General features: G+C 42.1%; 1 protein-coding gene across 3 annotated transcripts in view; it reads left to right on the plus strand.

Moving 5' to 3' along the window:
- The first annotated feature begins 318 nt into the window (after window positions 1-318).
- ankle2 (ankyrin repeat and LEM domain containing 2) overlaps window positions 319-23,478 on the plus strand; it is a 57,036-nt gene continuing 33,876 nt past the window's right edge. Inside the window, exons 1-3 of one of the 3 annotated variants that reach the window (XM_043715432.2) lie at window positions 333-444; window positions 1,526-1,626; window positions 13,911-14,408. In XM_043715432.2, coding sequence (XP_043571367.2) covers window positions 13,922-14,408 — 487 coding nt within the window. In that variant the 5' untranslated portion in view covers window positions 333-444; window positions 1,526-1,626; window positions 13,911-13,921. Of the gene's footprint in view, window positions 445-1,525; window positions 1,627-13,910; window positions 14,409-23,478 lie in introns of those variants that run through there. The other 2 variants (XM_043715430.2, XM_043715433.2) reach the window with 2 other exon arrangements.

The following is a 23,478-nucleotide window of genomic DNA, read 5'->3' on the forward strand; positions in this document are numbered from 1 at the left end:
TTTTCAGGTATCCCTTGTGCTAATCCTGGCCTGCCTTCCTGCACTCTTTATTAAACCTGAGGTATGGAAAGTTGCTTTCTGAATACGTTTTTTTGCTTGCACGTGAAACATTTTTATTTCAAAATATGGGGTGTTTTCCATTCTTTTGCATTTTGAGTTAAATTTGTAAGTTCCACGTCATGTGTTGTTGAACTAACCGGACTGCTCCGCAGCACCACCTGTGGTGAGGTGTAGCACCTGCAGGGCGAGTTTGAGGAAGGGGTGATTGGACGAATTGCTCGCTTTCCCGGATGTGCCATTGAATTTCCTGCGCAGGCAGTGCGTTGGCCACAGCTGCTCAGCCGGGGGGGGGGGGGTCCTTGCCGTTTGGACAGTTTGAACGGGTCGCTGTTGCTGAGAAAAGTGTCGCTGGATTAATGTGACGGCGAGCGGAATGCGGCTCAGGTCAGTGGTTTGATGGACTTGTATCTATTTAAAAGCCACAGTTGTGGTCTGAGAGGTGTTGATGTTCCGTTCGGGTTTCGGTGAGAAGTGGCGATACCGAGGGGTCGCTCCGGGCCGCACCGCCTTTTGCCCGGCCCTGTGGCTGCGCGCATGCGCTGCATCCCCCCCCCCCCCCCATGGCTGCGCCTCAATGTTTATGTCCCTTGTCCATTTGGGAAGCTTTATTGTTGTATTTTGTGCTTCAATGTAGGAAGGCTCTGTCCTGCATATGGGCACAAAAGCTATATAAATATATTAGGATTGCCTATACTTTATCCCCGCCTCCCGTAGGGGCCTCCAAACAATGACTTTTGCAGCACAAACGCAATAATCCTAATACTTCCTAACGATTGAGAAATTGTGAATGAGAAAGGGTTTAATTAGCAGCATGAGTTTTAAATCTGACAAAAGGATTTTTTTTGTGCATTGTTTAGACCATGTTAGGTTGCAACATAATTAAGTAATTTATGCAACTAAATGAATCGTATATAGAGTTGTGTGAAATGCTATTCCAAACGCTGGTATATTTACACCATTAAACACCGGTTTTTAGTCCCTCTCCACTTCTCCAAAGAGTTGCCGTATTTGCTGAACGTTACCAGCATTGTCCATTCCATATTTCAGATTTCCAGAATCCACGCTATTTACCTCTGTTGAACTTGAAATTAATTTTATTGTTCATTTGATGTTTTGATGCCTTCTAAGGCTATGAATGATTCCAATGTCCAATAATAAGGTCGTTGTGGGGTTTTATTTCACGTCTTCGCAAAATGAGTAATTTGATAGCACATCTTGTGAATTAGCTTAAAAATATTAACAGCATGATTAGTGATGGGGTGGTATATGTGAAAATATTCACTTAAGTGTTTGCACCGAGATCACCATCTGAATTTTGTGACATAATGCTTTTTTTTGGTATTATGCAATCTGCAGTCTTCATCATAAACACAAGTCTTGGTGTGGTTAAATGGTTGGATTAGAAAAATCAAATTAATTTCATTTCATGATGTATAATTTATCTACCAGATTTTACATGTTGCAGATGCTGAATTTCTCAATCTGAAATAGGCCTACTGCTTTCCATATGCTAAATACCTAATAGTGACATCAGCTTGCAAGTACAGGAAAGATTGGATTTAGCTGGTAAGATATTAGATCTAATTTGGCTTTATTTTGAAAAGATCTGTGAAGCATTCATTTGTCTAGAATATGCCTGTTATAGATGGTGGCCTGTCAAATGTATTTTCTCAAACTGTTGTTTATTTTTAGTTTATTACTGCTGTTTAACACTGCAGAGGTTGATTTCTTTAATTAGTAATCTGATTGAAAATTGCAGACTTTTGACATTTGAAAATGCAACATTTAACTCAAAAAAAAAATTCTACAGTTAAATCTGTATTCCCACAGCATGTATCTATATACATTACCAGTATCTCTGTAACATATATGCCTATACTGAATGAAACAAAATAACCAGATTAAAAGATAAACAGGAGTTTGTTGACTGAAATGATCCTTGCATCAAGCCAGGGAAAGTAGCATGAATGAAGTTGAAACATTAGAATCATAGAATCCCAACAGTGTAGAAACAGGTCCTTCAGCACAGCCAGTCCCCACCGACCCTCCGAAGAATAAATCATCCAGACCCATTCCCCTACCCTAATTCTCTACGTTTACCACTACTAATGCACCTAACCTACATATCCCTGAACACTATGGGCAATTTAACATGGCCGATTCACCTAACTTGCATATCTGTGGACTATGGGAGGAAACCAGAGCACCTGGAGGAAACCCAGGTGCTCCGGTCTCTTTTATATCTTTCCCCTCTCACCCTAAACCTATGCCTCTGGATCAGAACTCCCCCACCCCAGGGAAAAAGGACTTTGCCTAATTATCTATCCTATCCGTGCCCCTCATGGTTTTATAAACCTCTATAAGGTCACCCCTCAGCCTCCGACGCTCCAGGGAGAACAGCCCCAGCCTATTCAACCTCTCCCTATAGCTCAAATCTTCCAACTCTGGCAACATCCTTGTTAATCTTTTCTGAGCCCTTTCAAGTTTCACATCATCTTACCGATAGGAAAGAGACCAGAATTGCACACAATATTCCAACAGTGGCCTAACCAATGTCCTGTAACATGACCTTCCAACTCCTGTACTCAATACTCTGACCAATAAAGGAAAGCATACCAAACGCCGCCTTCACTATCCTATCTACCTGGGACTCCACTTTCAAGGAGCTATGAACCTGCACTCCAAGGTGTCTTTGTTCAGCAACGCTCCCTAGGACCTTACCATTAAGTGTAATAAGTCCTGCTAAGATCTGCGTTCCCAAAGTGCAGCACCTCGCATTTATCTGAATTAAACTCCATCTGCCACTTCTCAGCCCATTGGCCCATCTGATCAAGATCCCATTGTAATCCGAAATAACCTCCTTTGCTGTCCACTACACCTCCAATTTTGTTGTCCTCAGCAAACTTACTAACTATACCTCTTATGCTCACATCAAAATTATTTATATAAATGATGAAAAGTAGTGGACCCAGCACCGATCCTTGTGGCACTCCACTGGACACAGGCCTCCAGTCTGAAAAACAGCCCTCCACCACGACCCTCTGTCTTCTACCTTTGAGACGGTTCTGTAGCCAAATGGCTAGTTCTCCCTGTATTCCTTGAGATTTAACCTTTGCTGACCAGTCTCCCACGGGAAATCTTGTCGAATGCCGTACTGAAGTCCATATAGAACACATCTTCCACTCTGCCCTCATCAATCCTCTTTGTTACTTCAAAAAATTCAATCAAGTTTGTGAGACATGATTTCCCATGCACAAAGCCATGTTGACTATCCCTAATCAGTCCTTACTTTTCCAAAAACATGTACATCCTGTCCCTCAGGATTCCCTCCAACAACTTGCCCACACAGTCAGGCTCACTGGTCTATAATTCCCTGGCTTGTCCTTACCACCTTTCTTAAACAGTGGCACCACGTTAACCAACCTCCAGTCTTCCAGCAGCTCACCTGTGACTATTGATGTTACAAATATCTCAGCAAGAGGCCCAGCAATCGATACCCACAGAGTTCAAGGGTACACCTGATCAGGTCCTGGGGATTTATCCACTTTTATGCATTTCAAGTCATCCAGCACTTCCTCCTTTGTAATATGGACATTTTGCAAGCTGTCACCATCTATTTCTCTACATTCTATATTTTCCATGTCCTTTTCCACAGTAAATACTGATGCAAAATACTTATTTAGTATCTCCCCCATTTTCTGCGGCTCCACACAAAGGCCGCCTTGCTGATCTTTTGAGGGGCCCTGTTCTCTCCCTAGTAACCCTTTTTGTCCTTAATGTATTTGTAAAACCCTTTGGATTCTCCTTAACTCTATTTGCCAAAGCTATCTCATGTCCCCTTTTTGCTCTCCTGATTTCTATCTTAAGTATACTCCTACTGCATTTATACTCTTCTAAGGATTCACTCGCTCTATCCTGTCTATGCCTGATATATGCTTCCTTCTTTTTCTTGACCAAACCTCAATTTCTTTAGTCACCTGCCCTGCTTTATTTCCCAAGAGTAGGTCAAGTTTTGCACCTTCTTTCGTAGGTACATCCACATTTTGAATCAGAAAATTGTCTTGCACACACTTAAGAAATTCCTCTCCATCTAAACCTTTAACAATATGGCAGCCCCAGTCTATGTTTGGAACGTTAAAATCCCCTACCATAACCACCCTATTATTCTTACAGATAGCTGAGATCGCCTTACAAATTTGTTTCTCAATTTCCATCTGACTATTAGGGGGTCTATAATACAATCCCAATAAGGTGATCATCCCTTTCTTATTTCTCAGTTCCACCCAAGTAGCTTGCCTGGATGTATTTCCGAGAATATCCTCCCTCAGTACAGCTGTAATGCTATCCCTTATCAAAAATGCCACTCCTCCTCGTCCTCTCTTGCTTCCCTTTCTGTCCTTCCTGTAGCATTTGTATCCTGGAATATTAAGCTGCCAGTCCTGTTCATCCCTAAGCCATGTTTCTGTAATGCTATGATATTCCCAGTCCCATGCCCTGAGTTCATCTGCATTCCCTGTTAGGCCTCATGTATTGAAATAAATGCAGTTTAATTTATCAGTCCTACATTTGCTCTAGCAAATCACCCTACCAGTATATTAGTCTCCTAGTCCTCCAGTATATTATTAGGTGCAATCCGTCCTCCTTGTACAGGTCACTCCTACCCCAAAAGTGCTTCCAATGATCCAAAAATGTGAATCCTTCTCCCATACACCAGCTCTTCAGTAATGCATTCATCTGCTCTAACTTCCTATTCCTGCCCTCTCTAGCTCTAAGCACCGGGAGTAATCCAGATAATACGACTCTCAAAGACCTTTTTAAATTCCTGTCTAACTCTCTGTAATCTCCCTTCAGAATCTCAACCTTTTCCCTTCCTATGTCGTTGGTTCCATTGTGGACAATGACCTCCTGCTGACCCCTCTCCCCCGTGAGAACATTCTGCACCCTCTCTGAGACATCCTTGATCCTGGCACCAGGGACACAACATACCATTCTGATTTTTCGCTGATGGCCACAGAAATGCCTGTCTGTACTTCAGACTAGAGAATCCCCTAACACGATCGATCGCTTGGAACCCGACGTACCCCTCATTGCATTGCAATCAGTCTTAATACCAGAAATTTGGCTGTTTGTGCTATGTTCCCTGAGAATCCATCACCTCCTACATTTTCCAAAACAGCATAATTTGGTGACACGGTGGCTTAGTGGTCAGCACTGCTGCCTCACAGCACCAGGGTCACAGGTTCGATTCCAGCCTTGGACGACTGTCTGTGTGGAGTTTGCACATTCTCCCCATGTCTGCATGGGTTTCCTTAGGGTGCTCCGGTTTCCTCCCACAGTCCAAAGATGTGCAGGTCAGGTGAATCGGCCATGCTAAATTGCCCGTAGTGTAAGGTGCATTAGTCAGAGGGGAATGGGTCTGGGTGGGTTACTCTTCGAAGGGTCGATGTGGACTGGTTGGGCACACTGTAGGGATCTAATCAATACTTGTTTGAAATGGGGATAGCCACAGAAGACTCCTGCACTACCTGCCTACCTCTCTTACCTTTCCTGGCGTTAACCCATCTATGTGACCATATCTGAGACTTTGCTTCCTTCCTATAATTGCCATCCATCACCTCCCCTTGCTCTTGTAAATTTCTTATTGCCTCTAACTGCCTCTCCAACCAATCCATTCGATCTGATAGGATTCGAAACCATGCCAACATATGTTTGATATTTCTGGACAGTCCTCCAGTGACTCCATCATTCATTATGTTAAGAAAATGTAATTAAAGGAAAGAGAAATTAAGATAATGGCCAATGTTGTATAACTTTGGAGTTGGTTAATTTCTCTCCTTGGCATTTGGTTTCTAGCATCACTTCTGTCTGTTGCTGCTTTTGCCCCTTCATGTGTGTCTCACTCAATACACTGCCTTCTTATGGATTTTTAAATCATCCAAGGTTGATAATCTCTGATATTGGATAGTCCAGCTGCACTGCTGAGGCTTTGAGCATCTGTGTTATTGGGTTGACCTGGGAAAAGTCCTTATCTGGAATTTAAGACGTTTCTGCAAAGATAGAAACTTGAAAATATCACGAGAGAAGCAAAGTTACGGGCAATCCTGAGCTGGCATGGCCAAGCACAAGGCATAGTGCAACAGGTCTTGATATATTGAGAAAGATGTCCTATGAATAGAATCCTTCACTTACAAATCCGGGGCAGGGGCTCATTTTGTCTCTGAGCTTGAATGCTGATGGCCTGCTCAAAAGGGGTGAAATCCCTCCTCTACTAAAACATGGTTAAAAATCACACACCAGATTATAGTCCAACAGATTTATTTGGAAGCACTAGTTTTTGGAGCGCTGCTCCTTCATCAGGTGGTTGCGGAGAGTAAGATTGTAAGATACAGAATTTATAGCAAAGGTTTACAGTGTGATGTAACTGAAATTTTATGTTGAAAAAGACCTGGATTGTTTAAGTCTCTCATCTTTTAGAATGACCATGTTAGTTTCAGTTCTTTCATAGGTAAATTGCAAAACATTTTTTAAAAGTTACATTCTCAAGTGAACTTTTACAAATGGTGTCATATCGGCCCAGATAATGCTTTGAAGGTGTGAGCTTCCCTGTGTGAGGCTGTCTGTGCCACAATGGTCAGACTGATTCTAATCTTAAAAAAAATGGATTTACAGAATCTTACATGCAATCATGCTGTTTTTGAGCAAAGTAAAATGTAAATAATGTCTCACAAACTTGATTGAGTTTTTTTGAAGAGGTAGCAAAAAGTATTGATGAGGGCAGACCGGTCGATGTGATCTATATGGATTTCAGTAAGGCGTTCAACAAGGCTCCCCATGGGAGATTGGTTAGCAATGTTAGATCTCACGGAATACTGGGAGAACTGGCCATTTGGACACAGAATTGACTCAAAGGTAGAAGACAGGGTGGTGGTGGAGGGTTGTTTTTCAGACTGGAGGTCTGTGACCAGTGGAGTGCCACGAGGATCAGTGCTGGGTCCTCTACTTTTTGTCGTTTATATAAATGATTTGGATGTGAGCATAAGAGATATAGTTAGTAAGTCTGCACATGCCACCAACATTGGAGGTGTAGTGGACAGCGAAGAAGGTTACCTCCGATTACAACAGGATCTTGATCAGATGGGCCAATGGGCTGAGAAGTGGCAGATAGAGTTTAATTTAAATAAATGCGAGTTGCTGCATTTTGGAAAAGCAAATCTTAGCAGTGCTTATACACTTAATGGTAAGGTCCTAGGGAGTATTGCTGAGCAAAGAGCCCTTAGAGTGCAGGTTCATAGATCCTTGAAAGTGGAGTCGCAGATAGATAGGATAGTGAAGACATTTGGTATGCTTTCCTTTATTTGTTAGAGAATGGAGTACAGGAGTTGGGAGGTCATGTTGCGGCTGTACAGGACATTGGTTAGGCCACTGTTAGAATATTCTGGTCTCCTTTCTATTGGAAAGATGTTGTGAAACTTGAAAGGGTTCAGAAAAGATTTACAAGGATGTTGCCAGGGATGGAGAATTTGAGCTATAGGGAGAGGTTGAACAGGCTGGGGCTGTTTTCCCTGGAGCGTCGGAGGCTGACGGGTGACCTTATAGAGGTTTACAAAATTGAGGGGCATGGATAGGATAGATAAACAGAGTCTTTTCCCTGGGGTCGAAGTCCAGAACTAGAGGGCATAACTTTAGAGTGAGAGGGGAAAGAAAAAAAAGAGACCAAAGGGGCAACTTTTTCACGCAATGGGTGGTATGTGTATGGAATGAGCTGACCGAGGAAGTGGTGGAGGCTGGTGCAATTGCAACATTTAAGAGGCATTTGGATGGGTATATGAATAGGAAGGGTTTGGAGGGATATGGGCCGGATGTGGCAGGTGGGACTAGATTGGGTTGGGATATCTGGTCGGCATGGACGGGTTGGACCAAAGGGTCTGTTTCTATGCTGTACATCTCTATGACTATAAGATTCTGTAAATCTGTTTTTTTAGATTGGAGTCAGTCTGACCACTGTGGCACAGACGGCTCACACCTTCAATACATTATCTGGGCCAACATGATACCATTTGTAAAAGTTCACTTGAGAATGTAACTTTTTAAAAAAAAAGCTTTGAGATTTACGTATGAAAGAACTGAAACCAACATAGTCATTCTAAAAGGTGAGAAACTTAAACAATCCAGGTCTTTTTCAATATATAATTTTAGTTACATCACACTGTAAACCTTTGCTATAGATTTTTTTTTAGATTAGATTAGATTACATTACATTACATTACAGTGTAGAAACAGGCCCTTCGGCCCAACAAGTCCACACCGACCCGCCGAAGCGAAACCCACCCATACCCCTACATTTACCCCTTACCTAACACTACGGGCAATTTAGCATGGCCAATTCACCTGACCCTGCACATCTTTTGGACTGTGGGAGGAAACCGGAGCACCCGGAGGAAACCCACGCAGACACTGGGAGAATGTGCAAACTCCACACAGTCAGTCGCCTGAGGCGGGAATTGAACCCGGGTCTCAGGTGCTGTGAGGCAGCAGTGCTAACCACTGTGCCACCGTGCCGCCCAATGAGATTCTGGCTTACAATCTCATTCTCTGCAACCACCTGATGAAGGAGCAGCACTTCGAAAGGTAGTGCTTCCAAATAAACCTGTTTGACTATAACCTGGTGTTGTGATTTTTAACTTTGTACACACTGGTGTCTCCAAATCATTACTAAAACATGAACTGTGTTCAATTCCAAATGACAAACCATGAGGCTGTAAATAGTCTTGGGGACACCTGAGGTCATGCACGGTGCTATATAAATTCTAGTGTTTTCAATAAAAGGCCCATTATTATTAACATTTTTTGGTTTGTTTATTATTAGTGCAATTTTTCATTCTTAAGTGCTGAATCATTCAGTCTGAGTGCATTGAGGGTCACGTACTGTTAGTTAGTTAGTTGAGTATAGTTAGTTGAAAAGTTGGGACTGAATTGCCAAAATACTTGCCGAACTACTGAGAAACATGTATAATTAAATGTGTTTCCAGACTAAATTTTACATTGTATCTTGTCGCAAACCTGACTTGCAGTGCAACTTGAGATATGACATCAGCAAAACATTTAAGTTAGGGGTTTTAGATTTTCTTTCACCTTTTCTTCCTTTCTCTCTAAAGATGCTGTCAACATTCCAAAATCTTCATCTTGAGTAGCTCCCCTGTGTATGTGACTGAAGTTAGATTATTTGTTAGGGATGGCACCAAATCAGAGTTCAGTTCTGTTTTTGCATGATGTGCACACGATTATCATTCCAGCAAAATGTTACCTTTGTATGGCCTTAAAATCTACTTTCCAAGCATTCAATCACTGAAGCAAAATTGAGCACAACCAAATGTTTAAGACTAAATCCTTTGTGTGTGTGTGTAACTATGCTTAATGTGATATTCTGGAGAGGGGATTAAAGCTTGAGGCAAATCTTGGCTTTCAGACTCATCAGAGATGGATTCACAGCCCTACCCATCCATTCATTTTCCCCCTGGCTTTCTTCCATGGAAAATCTGTAGCGTTCAGTTAAGTGTATTGATATCATTGTGTACAGCATAAAGCTAAAGCAGGCATAAGGCAGAAGATATCACATTTTAGGAATTTTTCTTGTTTCTATAGTCAAGTTAAATCTAAAAAGTTCATATAGAAACTTGTGTAATTTGTTGGCAGATAGTGAGCTTGTTACTGTAATTCAGTAGAACAAGTGAAAGTCAATACTAACTTGCAAAGTTAACGAGAAGCTTAATTATTTTTGAAAACTGCTCACATATACTGCTATAAGAAGGTTTCAGGAAATCTTTCAATCTCTGGGTTCATTTGGTGGACTGCTTGAACATTCCTGCAACTTCAATTGTTGATCTATAATCTCTTCTGATCAACCCAGGATTCTTGCTATAGTAATCAATAAGAAAGATTGATCAGATTAAATCTTAGGCATTCAGTTTGGAGTGATGCCATGGCTTAGTTGAGTAAAGCGTCTGTCTAGTTGAGTTGGGTTTCCAGTTGGATCACTTAATTCCTAACCTCATTGGAGGCTTGGTTCAACTATGGACAAAAATACTGAATTCCACTGAGGTGAGAATGACTGCCCTTGACATCAAGACAGCATTTGAACAAGTTTGACTCTAGTTTTGCTAATGCCAATGGGAGGAAACACTCTGCTGATTGGAGTTATACCTGGCAAAAAGAAGATGGTTATGATTCTTGAAAGTCAGTTATTTCGGCTCCAGGATATGTCTGCAGGAGTTCCTCAGGGTGGATATTTTCTCTTCAACCTGTTCAGAGAATTTAAACTAAAGGTCTCCTAAGGTACTTACTAACTTTAATTTACAAGTCTTTTTATCTGTTTTGTTTCAGCATTCAGACGTGACAGATTGTATATTAGGAGGGCCCAATTCATAGAACAGTACAGGCCCTTCTGCCCTCAATGTTGTACTGACCTTTTATTCTACTCTAAGATCAAACTAACCTACATACCCTTCATTTTACTATCTTCCATATGCCTATCCAAGAGTCATTTAAATGTCCCTAATGTATTTGACTCTGCTACCATTGCTGGCAGTGCATTCCATGCACCAACCACACTCTATGTGAAGAACCTACCTCTGACATCTCCCCAACCTTCCTGCAGTCAGCTTAAAATTATGCCCCCTCATGACAGCCATTTCTGCCCTGGGAAAAAGTCTCTGGCTATCCACTCTATCTATGCCTCCCATCATGTTATACACCCCTATCAAGTCCTCTCTCATCCTTCTTCACTTTGATGAGGAAAGCTGCTAGCTACCTCAACCTTTCTACATAAGACATGCCCTCAAGTCCATGCAGCATCCTGGTAAATCTCCACTGTACCCTCTCTAAAGCTTCCACATCCTTCCCATAATGAGGCGACCAGAACTGGACATAATATTCCAAGTATGGTCTAACCAGGCCTCTATAATGCTGCAGCATAACCTCTCAGCTCTTAAACTCAATCCCTCTGCTAACACAAGCCAACACACCATACACCTTCTTAACAACCCTATCAACTTGGGTGGCAATTTTGAGGGATCTATGGACTTTGACCCCAAGATTCCTCTGTTCCTCCACACTGCCAAGAATCCTGCCTTTAAACTTGTAATCTGCGATCAAATTCGACCTTCCAAAATAAATCACTTCACACTTTTCCAGGTTGAATTCCATCTCCCACTTCTCAGCCCAGCTCTGCATCCTGTCAATATTCCTTTGCAGCCGACAACAGCCCCCCACACTATCCACTACTCCTCCAACCTGTGTGTCATTGGCAAACTTACTAACTCATCCTTCCACTTCCTCATCCAAGGCATTTATAAAAATTACAAAGAGCACAGATCCCTGCGGAACACCACTGGTCACCGAGCTCCAGGTTGAATACTTTCCATCGACTACCACCCTGTGTCTTCTATGGGCTAGCTAATACGGCATCTAGACAGCCAAATTTCCCTGTATCCCATGCCTCCTTTCGTTCTGAATGAATTACCATAGGGAACCTTACCAAACGCTTTGCTAAAAATCCATATACACCACATGCACTTCTGTACCTTCGTCAATGTGTTTTGTCAAATCCTCAAAGAATTCAGTAAGGCTTGTGAAGCATGACCAGCTCCTCTCAAAGTCATGCTGACTATCTCTAATCAAACTATGCTTTTCCAAATAATCATAAATCCTGTCTCTCAGAATTCTCTTCGTAATTTGCCTGCCACTGACTTAAGACTGACTGGTCGTTAATTCCCAGGGTTATCCTTATTCTCTTTCTTGAGCAAGAGTTTAACATTTCCGACCCTCCAATCATCTGGTACTACTCCAGTAGACAGTGAGGATGCAAAGATCATCGCCAAACATACAGCAATCTCTTCCCTCACTTCCTGTAGTAAACGTGGGTATATCCTGTCTGGCCCAGGGAATTTTATCTGTCGTCCTGTTTTTCGAAATTTCCAGCACATCCTCCTCCTCAACATCAACCTGTTCGAGCATATCAACTCTGTTTCACGCTGTCCTCACAAACAACAAGGTCCCTCTTACTAGTGAATACTGAAGCAAAGTAATCATTCAGGACTTCCTCTGACTGCAGGCATAAATTCCCTCCACTATCGCTCGAAAGCCCTACCCTCATTCTGGCTATCTTCTTGTTCCTCGCATACGTGTAGAATGCCTTAGGGTTTTCCTTAATCCTACTCGCCATGGCTTTTCGTGCCCCCTTCTAGCTCTCCTCAGTCCACTCTTCAGTTCCTTCCTGGCTACCTTGTAACCCCCTAGAGCCAGGACTGATCCTTGTTTCCTTGACCTTAAGTACGCTTCCTTCTTCCTCTTGACTAGATGTTCCACATCTCTTGTCATCCAAGATTCCTTCACCCTACCATCCCTTCCTTGCCTCAGTGGAATGAACCTATCCAACATTCGCCGCAAGTGCACCTAAACAACCTCAATGTTTCCGTCGTGCATTTCCCTGAGAATAACTTCCCAATCTATGCTCCACAGTTCCTGCCTAATAGCATTGCAATTCCTCCTCTCCCAGTTAAATACTTTCCCATACAATCTGCACCTATCCCTTTCAATGACTATAGTAAAGTACAGGGAGTTGTGATCATTATTACCTAAATGCTGTCCCACTGAGAGACCTGACACCTGACCTGGTTTGTTGCCAAGCACCAAATCCAGTCTGACCTCCCCTCTGATCGGCCTATCTACATATTGAGTCAGTAATCCTTACTGGATACCTGACAAAATATGCTGCATCCAAGCTATTTGCACTAAGGTGATTCCAATCAATATTGGGAAAGTTGAAGTCACCCATGACAACCCTATTATTTCAGCACCTTTCCAAAATCTGCCCGCCAATCAGCTCCTCCATATCTCTGTTGCTATTGGGAGGGACTCTCGAAAACTTCCAGTAAAATGACTGCTCCTTTCCTGTTTCTGATTCCCTGATGAAGGGCTTATGCCTGAAACATCGACTGTCCTGCTCCTTGGATGCTGCTTGACCTGCTGTGCTTTTCTAGTGCTGCACTTTTCGACAGTTTCTGACTTCCATCCATACTGACAGTAGACAAACCCTCCTCAATGACCTTCCTTTCTGCAGCTGACTATCTCTGATTAGCAATGCCAATCCCCCACCTCTTTTACCTCCCTTGAAACACCTAAACCCCGGAACATCCAATAACCCTCTTGTTTTCTATCCATTAACAGTTTATCTCCTTATGATCCGAGGCAATCTGATGAGGTTTGTTGTGTCATGGTGTCAACGTTGGTGATAAAACAGCAGTTAGCAATCCCCGAGATTTAAACAGGCTTGTTCACTGACAAAAGGTCATTCTGAGGTCAGCAAAAGAGCTGCAACAGTTTATTTCTATCTCCAGCTGCTTTCTGACCTGCTGAGTATTTCCTGCATTTTTAGTTCTAATTTCAATTTTTCAGTATCCATAGTAAATTACTTTTGTAACTAAATTACTTTTGTTTATTATGTTTACTAATGGGCTGAATAACAATCTGGCTAATATGTTTTAATGGAAGACTGGGTGAGAAAAGGAATGGAAAAATTTGCAGTCTAATTTTATTCAACTTCTATGAAATAATCTGTGAATCTTAGTCTTGAATTGTGCTACATTGGATGGCAGCTAAATTAACTGAAATACTGTCCTGTTACGTGAAGTTTTTTTTGCTAAGAAAATCACTACAATGCTCAAAAGTTGCAAGGTTATGTTCAAATCTAAAACAAATTAAATGTTGACAGGTTAAAGATTAATGGTAACTTTGTCAGTTAATTAGCAATATTTAGTATTTCTTTATAGATTTTATTCCTTTTTTCTCCACAGATAAAGACAGCATGGATTCTATTTTGATGCGATTGAAGCAACTTACCCCTGCTGAACTCAGACAAGAAATTCTCAATGCTGGATTGAACTATGGACCCATAACTTTGACCACCCGTTCCATTTTTGAGAAGAAATTAGCCCAGGCTTTGTTGGAGCACCAGGGAGGAGGAGAAGCAGTTAGGCAGCCTGAATTAATCGATTATTCAATCAAACCTGACGATGACAAAACTTTGCGTAGCCACTCCTCGGGTGTGTCTGACTGCAGTTCTGCCCCATATTCTGACCAGTCCCATCCATCAAGAGTTGTCAGTGCCGACAACGTTGGACATTTTGGATATAATGTGGGACCGAATCCTCCAGATGAGGCATCATTATCAAAAGATGTAGATGTGAGTGATTTACAGAATAGTGCTGAACAGATGTTGGGAGGGTCAGCTGCCTCCCCTTCACTTTATTATGGGGTTTGTCCAGTCTGGGATGACATATTGTCCAGGAATGGTGAGTCTCTTAAATATTGTAAGTACATAAACATTGTAGTTATGTCAGGACTAACCTTACCTGAATTACTTCATCATTGATCATCCTTCCAGTGGAACCTTAAAGGTCAGCTTTGAAGTGTCATAACATTCCTATCATGATTGACAGTCTATCCCTTGAAGACTACATGCATCCAACAATGGAGCAAGGCGGAAGGAAGGAACTGGGTGATCTCGTGGGTTATAACATTTATTCCCTCTGTGAACTTAAATTGCAGTTGCAAATAATGGAGCAGAGACTTCTACCCTCTAAATTTCTCCCCTTAAGCAGTCCCTCAGAATTTGGAGTGATGTGTTTCTGTTCTGATTCAGTAGATTCTGAAATGACTTATAAATCTGATGTGTGACCTGCAGAATTGTTCCACGCAGGACAGATGTGTTATAAAGGATTGGGTAGATGAATTGCACACTCTTGGATACCGTGACTTCCCCTCTGCATGTTCTGTGACAAAGTCTTTCAGTGTATTCAGTGTTTTCTCTATTGAGTCTTCTCTGCTTTGGTAGGTCACAAGCCAGGAAATTGAGTTCCTGGTTATTTTTGAGATCTTCAGGGAGACTTTGAGGACATTTCTAAAGCATTTCAGCTCCTATCAAGGGAGTCTCTTATGAGAGGTGCATCAGAGGTCTAGTGTTGGCTTGTGAGTGATGTCATGTCCAGCGAGCTGTCTTTTTTAGTGACTGTCACCTCAGTGTTTGCATAGGAGAGTTTCTGGCTTTGGACTGCCATTTTTGCTTCTGGATTTGGAGGTTTTTGTGAAGGCCTGTGGTACTTGTCCAGTGCTTTGGTATTGCTGTATTTTACAAAGAGCCCATGTGCTGCACACTAAATGTGATTTTTGCCTTGGTTTGAGATCCTAATTTTCATATTCTCAGGTTTCTCAGTCAACTGAAGTCTGAAATGTTACATTGGTGAATGTCACAGCTGATGAATTTCATCATCTATGTCTGTCTTCATCAAAAGGAGACTCTGTATATGGAAATAGTCAACATTTTCCAGGAGCTCACTGTTGATGTTAATTGATGGGACAAGACATTTTGCTGTGAAACCTGGGTGGAAATAGAACTTGGTTTTCTAAGTATTTAGCAAAAGGCCTATTTTCTCAAATATTTCAAAAAAGGAATCAATAATGATGTGGAGCTCAGTTTGAGTGATTGCACAAATAATAACTGTGAACTGAAACTCCATGACAGAAGGCACAGTTGGAGGGTTTTGGATTGAAGGTGATGTAGGCTGAATACTTTCCTGTCTGTTCTGTCGATTTATCTCCATACCTATATGTAATTTGCTGGAGGTGATGCACAGCATTGTAGGGAAGTAAATGAAGAGAGTTGATACAGGGACACAATCTTGTTTAACTAGGGTTTTTTTGCCAAGATAACATCTGTGATGGCTCCATTAATGATGGTCACGCATTGCATCATATTATAGAGTGGGTGGAGGGTGATAAATTTTGATGTTGATCAAATTTGAGGAGGTTACTCAATAGGTCAAAATCAAAGGCTTTTGTGAGATTAAAGAAGATGAAACACATGGGTTAGTGCTATTTCTTGTGGTTTTCTTGAATTGTCAGGCAGTGAAATCATGTTCATGATGTATCTCAAAGGACCATGGGGGATAGGTCATTTGTCCTACTTGCGGAGCGTTTCAGAGAACACCTCTGGGACACCCGGACCAATCAACCCAACCACCCTGTAGCTCAACACTTCAACTCCCCCTCCCACTCCACCAAGGATATGCAGGTCTTTGGACTCCTCCATCGCCAGACCACAACAACACGACGGTTGGAGGAAGAGCGCCTCATCTTCCTAGGAACCCTCCAACCACAAGGGATGAACTCGGATTTCACCAGTTTCCTCATTTCCCCTCCCCCCACCTTGTCTCAGTCAAATCCATCGAATTCAGCACCGCCTTCCTAACCTGCAATCTTCTTCCTGACCTCTCCGCCCCCACCCCAGTCTGACCTATCACCCTCACCTTGACCTCTTTCCACCTATCACATTTCCGACGCCCCTCCCCCAAGTCCCTCCTCCCTTAGCCTGCTTGGCACACCCTCCTCATTCCTGAAGAAGGGCTTATGCCCGAAACGTCGATTCTCCTGTTCCCTGAATGCTGCCTGACCTGCTGCGCTTTTCCAGCAACACATTTTCAGCTCTGATCTCCAGCATCTGCAGACCTCACTTTCTCCTCAAAGATTTGTTCCTCTGAGCCTGCTCCACCATTAATTAAGATCATAACTGATCTAGTTATTTCATTTCCCCTTCATTGTCTGCAATTCAACCGTTGGCTTCTTTGTCTATCAAAAATCAAACTCAGCATTGGATAAATTTAAAGACCTTACCTCTGCTGCATTCTGGGAAGAGAATTCAACACTATCAAAAACCCTCAAGGAATAAAAAGAATCTCATTTCTGACTTGAGGATGTCTTATTCTTAAACACAACTAGAAAAGAGGAAAAATGTTTCCCATATCCACCCTGTCCAATTACTGCACAAGGATCTTCTACATGTCAGTATGGTCATCTCTAATTCGTCTTAGCACCAATAGATAAAGGCATGACCTGCTTCACTTTTCTTCATAAGGTAAGCCCTTCATCCCATGATTGAACCTTCTCTGAACTGTTTCTAAAGCCGTTATAGTTTTTTTTCTTTGAATAAGGAGACCAAAACTGTATACAGTATTGCAAATGTGGTCTCACCTAAGCCCTATAATGTTATAACAATTCCCTACTTTTATATTCCGTTTCCCTTTCAATAAACAACTACATTGCATTTGCCTTCCTAATTACTTGCTGTACCTGCATACAAACTTCATGATCCATGTACTGGGACACCTCCGATCTCTCTGCAGAGATATGAGATTGTTCTGCCATGTTTCAGGAGTTCACATCTATGTCCTCCAAGGCATTTGTTGTTTTTTAGGTGCTAAATAGCTTTTTGAACTTGAAGTTAATTGTTCACACTGACGGTTCAAAACCCATCCCCAACTTACCATATTAGTTTTGTTAAAGATCTGGAAAGGTTACAGCCAAGGATTTTTTAAAATCTCAAGTCTAACTTCAAATTCCTGCATTTTACTGGCTATCAAGAAGACGTTTTCTGTTTTGGACTACACTTGTTCTATCATATGGCATAAATTCTGGTTCAACTTTTCTTGGAATCCTTCATTCTAATCCAGGTCAGATAAAAAGTTATGTAGTTGCATACCTCTAGATTTTCTTTTGGGCCGATCTGACAGTGGAGGTTCCTACCAAACTTGCCCAGTAAAGGAATCCCTACAGAGGCTCTCTGTAGATGCCACACACTCTCTTTTTACAATACTAGCTGCAGTATTCTGGTAAGTAAATAGTTTGTCTGAATCGTATTTGAGAAGCTACGCAGTGACAGGAAGCAGATAGCCTGGTGGGTGGTTGTGAGTCAGGGAGTAGCATAGTGTCACAAAGCTAGTCCTTTTTTTTTCCTAAAAGCTGTTCCTTGGCACAAGGAGTCTCTGTCCTTGATTTTTTTCAGAGGGGTAATAAACTAGGCCGGGCTCTGATCAGTTTGGTTTGGTACAGAGATGAAAAGGATTTTGAGAGACCTTTTGTTTATATGTAAACAGATGAGACTTCAGGCCAAAGTGGTAATGTTTTAGAAGTGACCTGTAGAATGACCACCCCCCCCCCCCCCTTTCAGCTCTCTAGCTGAGCAGTTTAGTTGAGTCCAGAACTGGTTGGGAGTTGAACAGTGAGCTCTGTGGAAACAAACACTCTCTCATTCAGCTTTGTAATTCAACCTGTAAACATCTGATCCTTTTTTGTACTGTGTTTTAAAGGGGGTTTGCTTATTGGGACTGTTGTGTATATTTGGAACAGCATGCTTAAAAAGCGCAGCAGGTCGGGCAGCATCCAAGGAGGAGGAGAATTGACGTTTCGGGCATGAGCCCTTCTTCAGGAATGAGGAAAGTGTGCCAAGCAGGCTAAGATAAAAGGTAGGGAGGAGGGACTTTGGGGAGGGGCGTTGGAAATGCGATAGGTGGAAGGAGGTTAAGGTGAGGGTGATAGGCCAGAGTGGGGGTGGGGGTGGGGGCGGAGAGGTCAGGAAGAAGATTGCAGGTTAGGAAGGTGGTGCTGAGTTCGAGGGTTGGGACTGAGACAAGGTGGGGGGAGGGGAAATGAGGAAACTGGAGAAATCTGAGTTCATCCCTTGTGGTTGGAGGGTTCCTCCTCTGCCTAGGAACCCTCCCAACCAGAAGGGATGAACTCAGATTTCTCCAGTTTCCTCATTTTCCCTCCCCCCACTTTGTCTCAGTCCCAACCCTCGAACTCAGCACCACCTTCCTAACCTGCAATCTTCTTCCTGACCTCTCCGCCTGTGGTGTAAAATTCCAAGCAGTGGAATGTGGTGAAACGGTTAAAAATTATGTCCCAATACATGTGTGAATCTAACCGGAATGGAGGTGTTGCTTAGTCCCGTGTGAATCTTATTACACACCTCCCCGTGTGAATCTTCTTATCTGTATGTAACCAGAATGGAATGTGTTTTTTAGCCTTGCTCTGCTGTTCACATGAATGTTTATATCTGGAAAAGAGTATATCAGCTGGAAAAGTCTCCAGTTCGGTGAGTCTGCTCCGGGGTTACGTTTAACCGCCGAGCGTGGGTTGTTGGCAACCGCTCTACGAGAACTGACGGCTCCCAGTTCCGGTAACATGTAGAGTGAGTATAAGCCAGACCCGGGAGTCTGCTCCGGGGTTACGTTTAACCGCCGAGCGTGGGTTGTTGGCAACCGCTCTACAAGAACTGACGGCTCCCAGTTCCGGTAACATGTAGAGTGAGTATAAGCCAGACCCGTTGTGGCGACGCTGCGGGGAATAAAATGCCCATATTCTAGCAGACTCGCCTCTTGGTCGTTTGTTCTGTGTCAGACTACTCTCCTACGAACCTGACCTTGAGAATTTTTTAAAACACCGCCCCATCCCCATTCCGGCCTATCACCCTCACCTTAACCTCCTTCCACCTATTGCATTTCCAATGCCCCTCCCCCAAGTCCCTCCTCCCTACCTTTTATCTTAGCCTGCTTGGCACACTTTCCTCATTCCTGAAGAAGGGCTTAAGCCCGAAACGTCGATTCTCCTGCTCCTTGGAGGCTGCCTTTCCTGCTGCGCTGTTCCAGCAACACATTTTCAGCTCTGATCTGCAGTCCTCACTTTCTCCCAACAACATGCTTAAGTCCAGTTTGGATAGACTGAGTTCTTTATTCTATTCTTCATGTTTCATTGTGTAATTTTGTGAATACATTTTTTGTTTGTTTTCAACCTGGTAGTCAATCTCGCTAAACTGTGCCCTTACTGAAACAAATCACAAAGTTATGGTCAGGGCTGCCTGCTTAAGAATATTTTGAGTGTTCTGGCCTCACCCATAGAAATAGTTTGAAGGGTGGTCACTTGGTGGGGCAAGGATTAGTTTGGTTGGGTGGAGGTGGTTGGTTCAGACCATGTGATGATTGAAAGGAAGTGGGTGAGGTGATGGAAGGATAACAGAATGATGGAAGAGAAGTTGATTTTATAGTTATACAGAAGTTAGAGGGTTTGATAACTCAGTTGCCTGGACAGCTGGTTTATGATGCAGTGTTCAAATCCTGTATTGGCTGAGGTCACTGCAGTAACTTTCACTTTCAGAGCTGAGCAACTATCCAAACAAGCAAGTCACTGACTCTAATTCAGAGTAGAATAGCTTTTCTTTGCGAGGGTTCTAGACACAGGATAATTGCCCATTGGAAGTTTAAAGTTCCTGGCCAAATCCCATCTAAACATTGTGTTAGGATATCTGAGGGATCCTGACATAAACCTTACAGTATATGTCCAGTCTTTGACTATTTAGAAAGGATACCTTTGTCTCTGTCTCATTGATATCCTGCGATATTTTAAAGTGATGGTGGTCTATTGCCCCATCCTCCTCACAGCCCTGTTTAAGAGACTTTGGTCTCCTTCTGAGCTTGTATCTGGCTCGTGATTAAACTGTTACATTAGTTTTTGCCCATTCCTGATGATTTTTCATAGATGCAGCTATGTATGATGATGCACATACTGTGCTAATGCCTCATAATTGTCTTTTTATTCTCTTTGTTATTGGACTAAGGCTGTACTCTTCTGCGACCATATCATAGTTGGAGTGCTATGGCTAGCTGACGTTTTTAAAAAAGTCATATGTAGGTGTATTCCCCTTGTCAAATTGAAGTTTGGCATGGGGTGTCAAAATTCTGAAACATCTCCCGCTGTGACAGATCTGAATGCCTCATAGCTCAGGAACAATGGTGTAGCGGCATAGAGCTGACTGCCCTAATTGAAAAGTGATGTGCAGTTAGGAGGCCAACTGAAGGAACCAAGGTAATAGGTGTATATCCTTCTGTCTAGAAGGATCTTCCAGAAGAGGATTGACACTTCCAATAAAGTGACCTTTGCCATCAAACATATGCCTGTATGGTGCCTGAGCAGCACCCCCTATGGGATAAACAAGCACCTCATGATTACCCTGTTTACCTTAACAAGAAATTATATATCATTGTTATGAAGGCCTATATTCCTACACTTGCAACAGACAAGATCACATTGTGATTTTATACCTTCCTTGAGCAATCCTAGCCTACGCCCCAGCAAGTGAGAAACTGATCCTCCTCAGACTGGCAGAAAGGACTGGAATCTCTGGAAGAGTGTGATAGGCAAGGAAGTAGTGGGGGAAGTAAACATCAACATATCCTATCTGACAAAATGTGTAACATGGATCTTGTCAGAACCAACACGCTGTCCTCTGGTGAGATTAATTTCAATGAGTTGGTAGCACAGAATTGGCTGTGCAGTATTTATTCATTTTAGCTTTGACACTTATGCTGATAATTCCTTAGCTTTGCTTTTATGTTAATATACTCAAAGCATTTACTGTGGAAATGAAACAATAAAAGATGAAGTTATACTTGTTCCACAGATAACTTGGTGTTTGTTGTGATTTGTCAAGCTAAACCTTCAGTACCTCAGAACAAAGTCACTTTAATTTTGTTTTACTGAAGTGGCTTTTGTAATCAGAAGTATAAATTTCAGATAGATGTGAAATTCATGTAATGTCCTATATTTAGTAGTTGAGTTTGTCACAAAATCTTACTTTTGACAGGCTTAAAATATTGACTTGTCCTCCTGAATTGGCTTCAGAATTGACTAAGAATGTAATCCCTCACAGTTGAGGTAGGCCATTCAGCCCCTCCAGCCTGCCCCATCATTCAACAAGATCATAGATTTATCTCATGCATCAAACCCTTCTTTTCATGCCATCTTATTATAGTTCTAAACTCTCTAATATTTCAAAAATCTATCTTTCTCCTCTTTAAATACTTTGTGATCTAGCTTGAATAGCTCTCTTTTTGGTAGAGAATTGCAGACATTCACTACTCTCCGAGATAAATTCCTTCATACCCCAGTTTTAAATAAGCATCCCCTTGTTCTGCAAGTGTGTGCTCTATTTTGAGGTGGAAGCATTTTCTCAATATCTACCCTTCCAAACAGCCTCAGAATCTTGTATGCTTCAATAAAATCACTCTTCATCTATAGATTCATATAGTACAGAAGAGGCCCTTCAGACTGCTAAAAATACCTAAACTAAAAATACCTGCTTACTGTTTTTTTTAATGCAGTAAGCAGATAGCCTTGAATGACATGACATTTCAAGTACTCATCCATGTTATTTTAAAAGGTTGTGAAGTGTTCTGCCTCACCTACCATCCCAGGCAGTGTAATCCACACCCTCACTGCTGTGGATTTTCACTGGGTGAAAAATATTTTGTCAAATCCCCTCTAAACCTCCTGCCTTTACTCTAAAATTATGCCCTCTAGTTATTGACCCTTTAAGGGGAGCTGTTGCTTTCTCTTCACTGTCTCTGCCTTTCAAAATCTTATACACCTCTATAAAGGTCACCCCCTCAACCTCTCTTTCAAAGAAAGCTCCCTGAGCTTATCCAGCCTGTCTTCACAGCTGAAGTGCTCCATCCCAGGCACCAACCTTGCATGTTATACCACTCAGTAACATGATGCCTGAGATTTCTACTTTCTACCTTCCTCCTGCTCGAGGAGCCATACAGCACTCTAGTGCTCCAATTTCTTTTCTCTTTAATTGGAAAAATTGAGATTAATTTTCGTGACTTGCTGCCCTACCATCTGAAATTGGATAAGTCAGCACTGAAATTGGATCAAACTTAGGACCTTTCACCTTTGTGGCCAAGGACTTTAACCCTTGGATATTATGAGTGGCATGACATTAGGAGCAAATCCCACTAATTCCAGCTAAAGTGTAATCCCTACACGGGAACAGAGTTTGCCATCAGGTTGCAGATGAAGGAAATGTAGCACTAATCGGATCTCGACTGGAGAATGTTACCTGTGCCCTTCTTGAGAGAAAGAGTTCAACGGTTATGTTATTTTGAAATTAATTATGATTTAAAGAAACTTATTTTGAAACAGTGTCACAGTTATAGTTATAGTTTGAAATGCAATGCAATCTTCAAATTCATCTTACCAGGATTGGTGTGGCTTGACTTGACTTCAAGGGTAGGATCCCGAGGCAATGATAACTTGTATTGCAAGAGGATAGGAACATTAACCCTGATTTTGCTGGGGGTGAGTTAGGGAAATGTTTCTGCAAGGGAAGGGAAAATAATGTTTTCTGATATTTCTTTCCACGATTCTTTTAACTGCAACCTGGTGGATTTATAACAGGGTCATATGTAATCTGATTTTAAGGCTAATTTGGGTTTGCAATGTATTTATGATAATAACTAAACAGGGTTTGGAGGCTTTCCCTTCCTTCAAGCAATTAACACCCCAAAACCCCAGAACTCCTGTCAGTGAAGGAGAATAGATTTCCTGTGGGGCTGTGAAATTTGCCTCATTAAAGAGGATCAGCTCCAAATTATATATTGGGAGAATACTTTGAGATTACACCCTTTACTGTGTTAGAACTCCTGCCACTTGCTGAGCAACCAGAGCATTGAAGGCATTGAATGTTATCCATCC

Source organism: Chiloscyllium plagiosum, unplaced genomic scaffold, assembly GCF_037043375.1.
Source record: "Chiloscyllium plagiosum isolate Xiang-an unplaced genomic scaffold, Cpla_swu_hap1 HiC_scaffold_24, whole genome shotgun sequence".
NCBI classification, from domain to species: Eukaryota; Metazoa; Chordata; class Chondrichthyes; order Orectolobiformes; family Hemiscylliidae; genus Chiloscyllium; species Chiloscyllium plagiosum.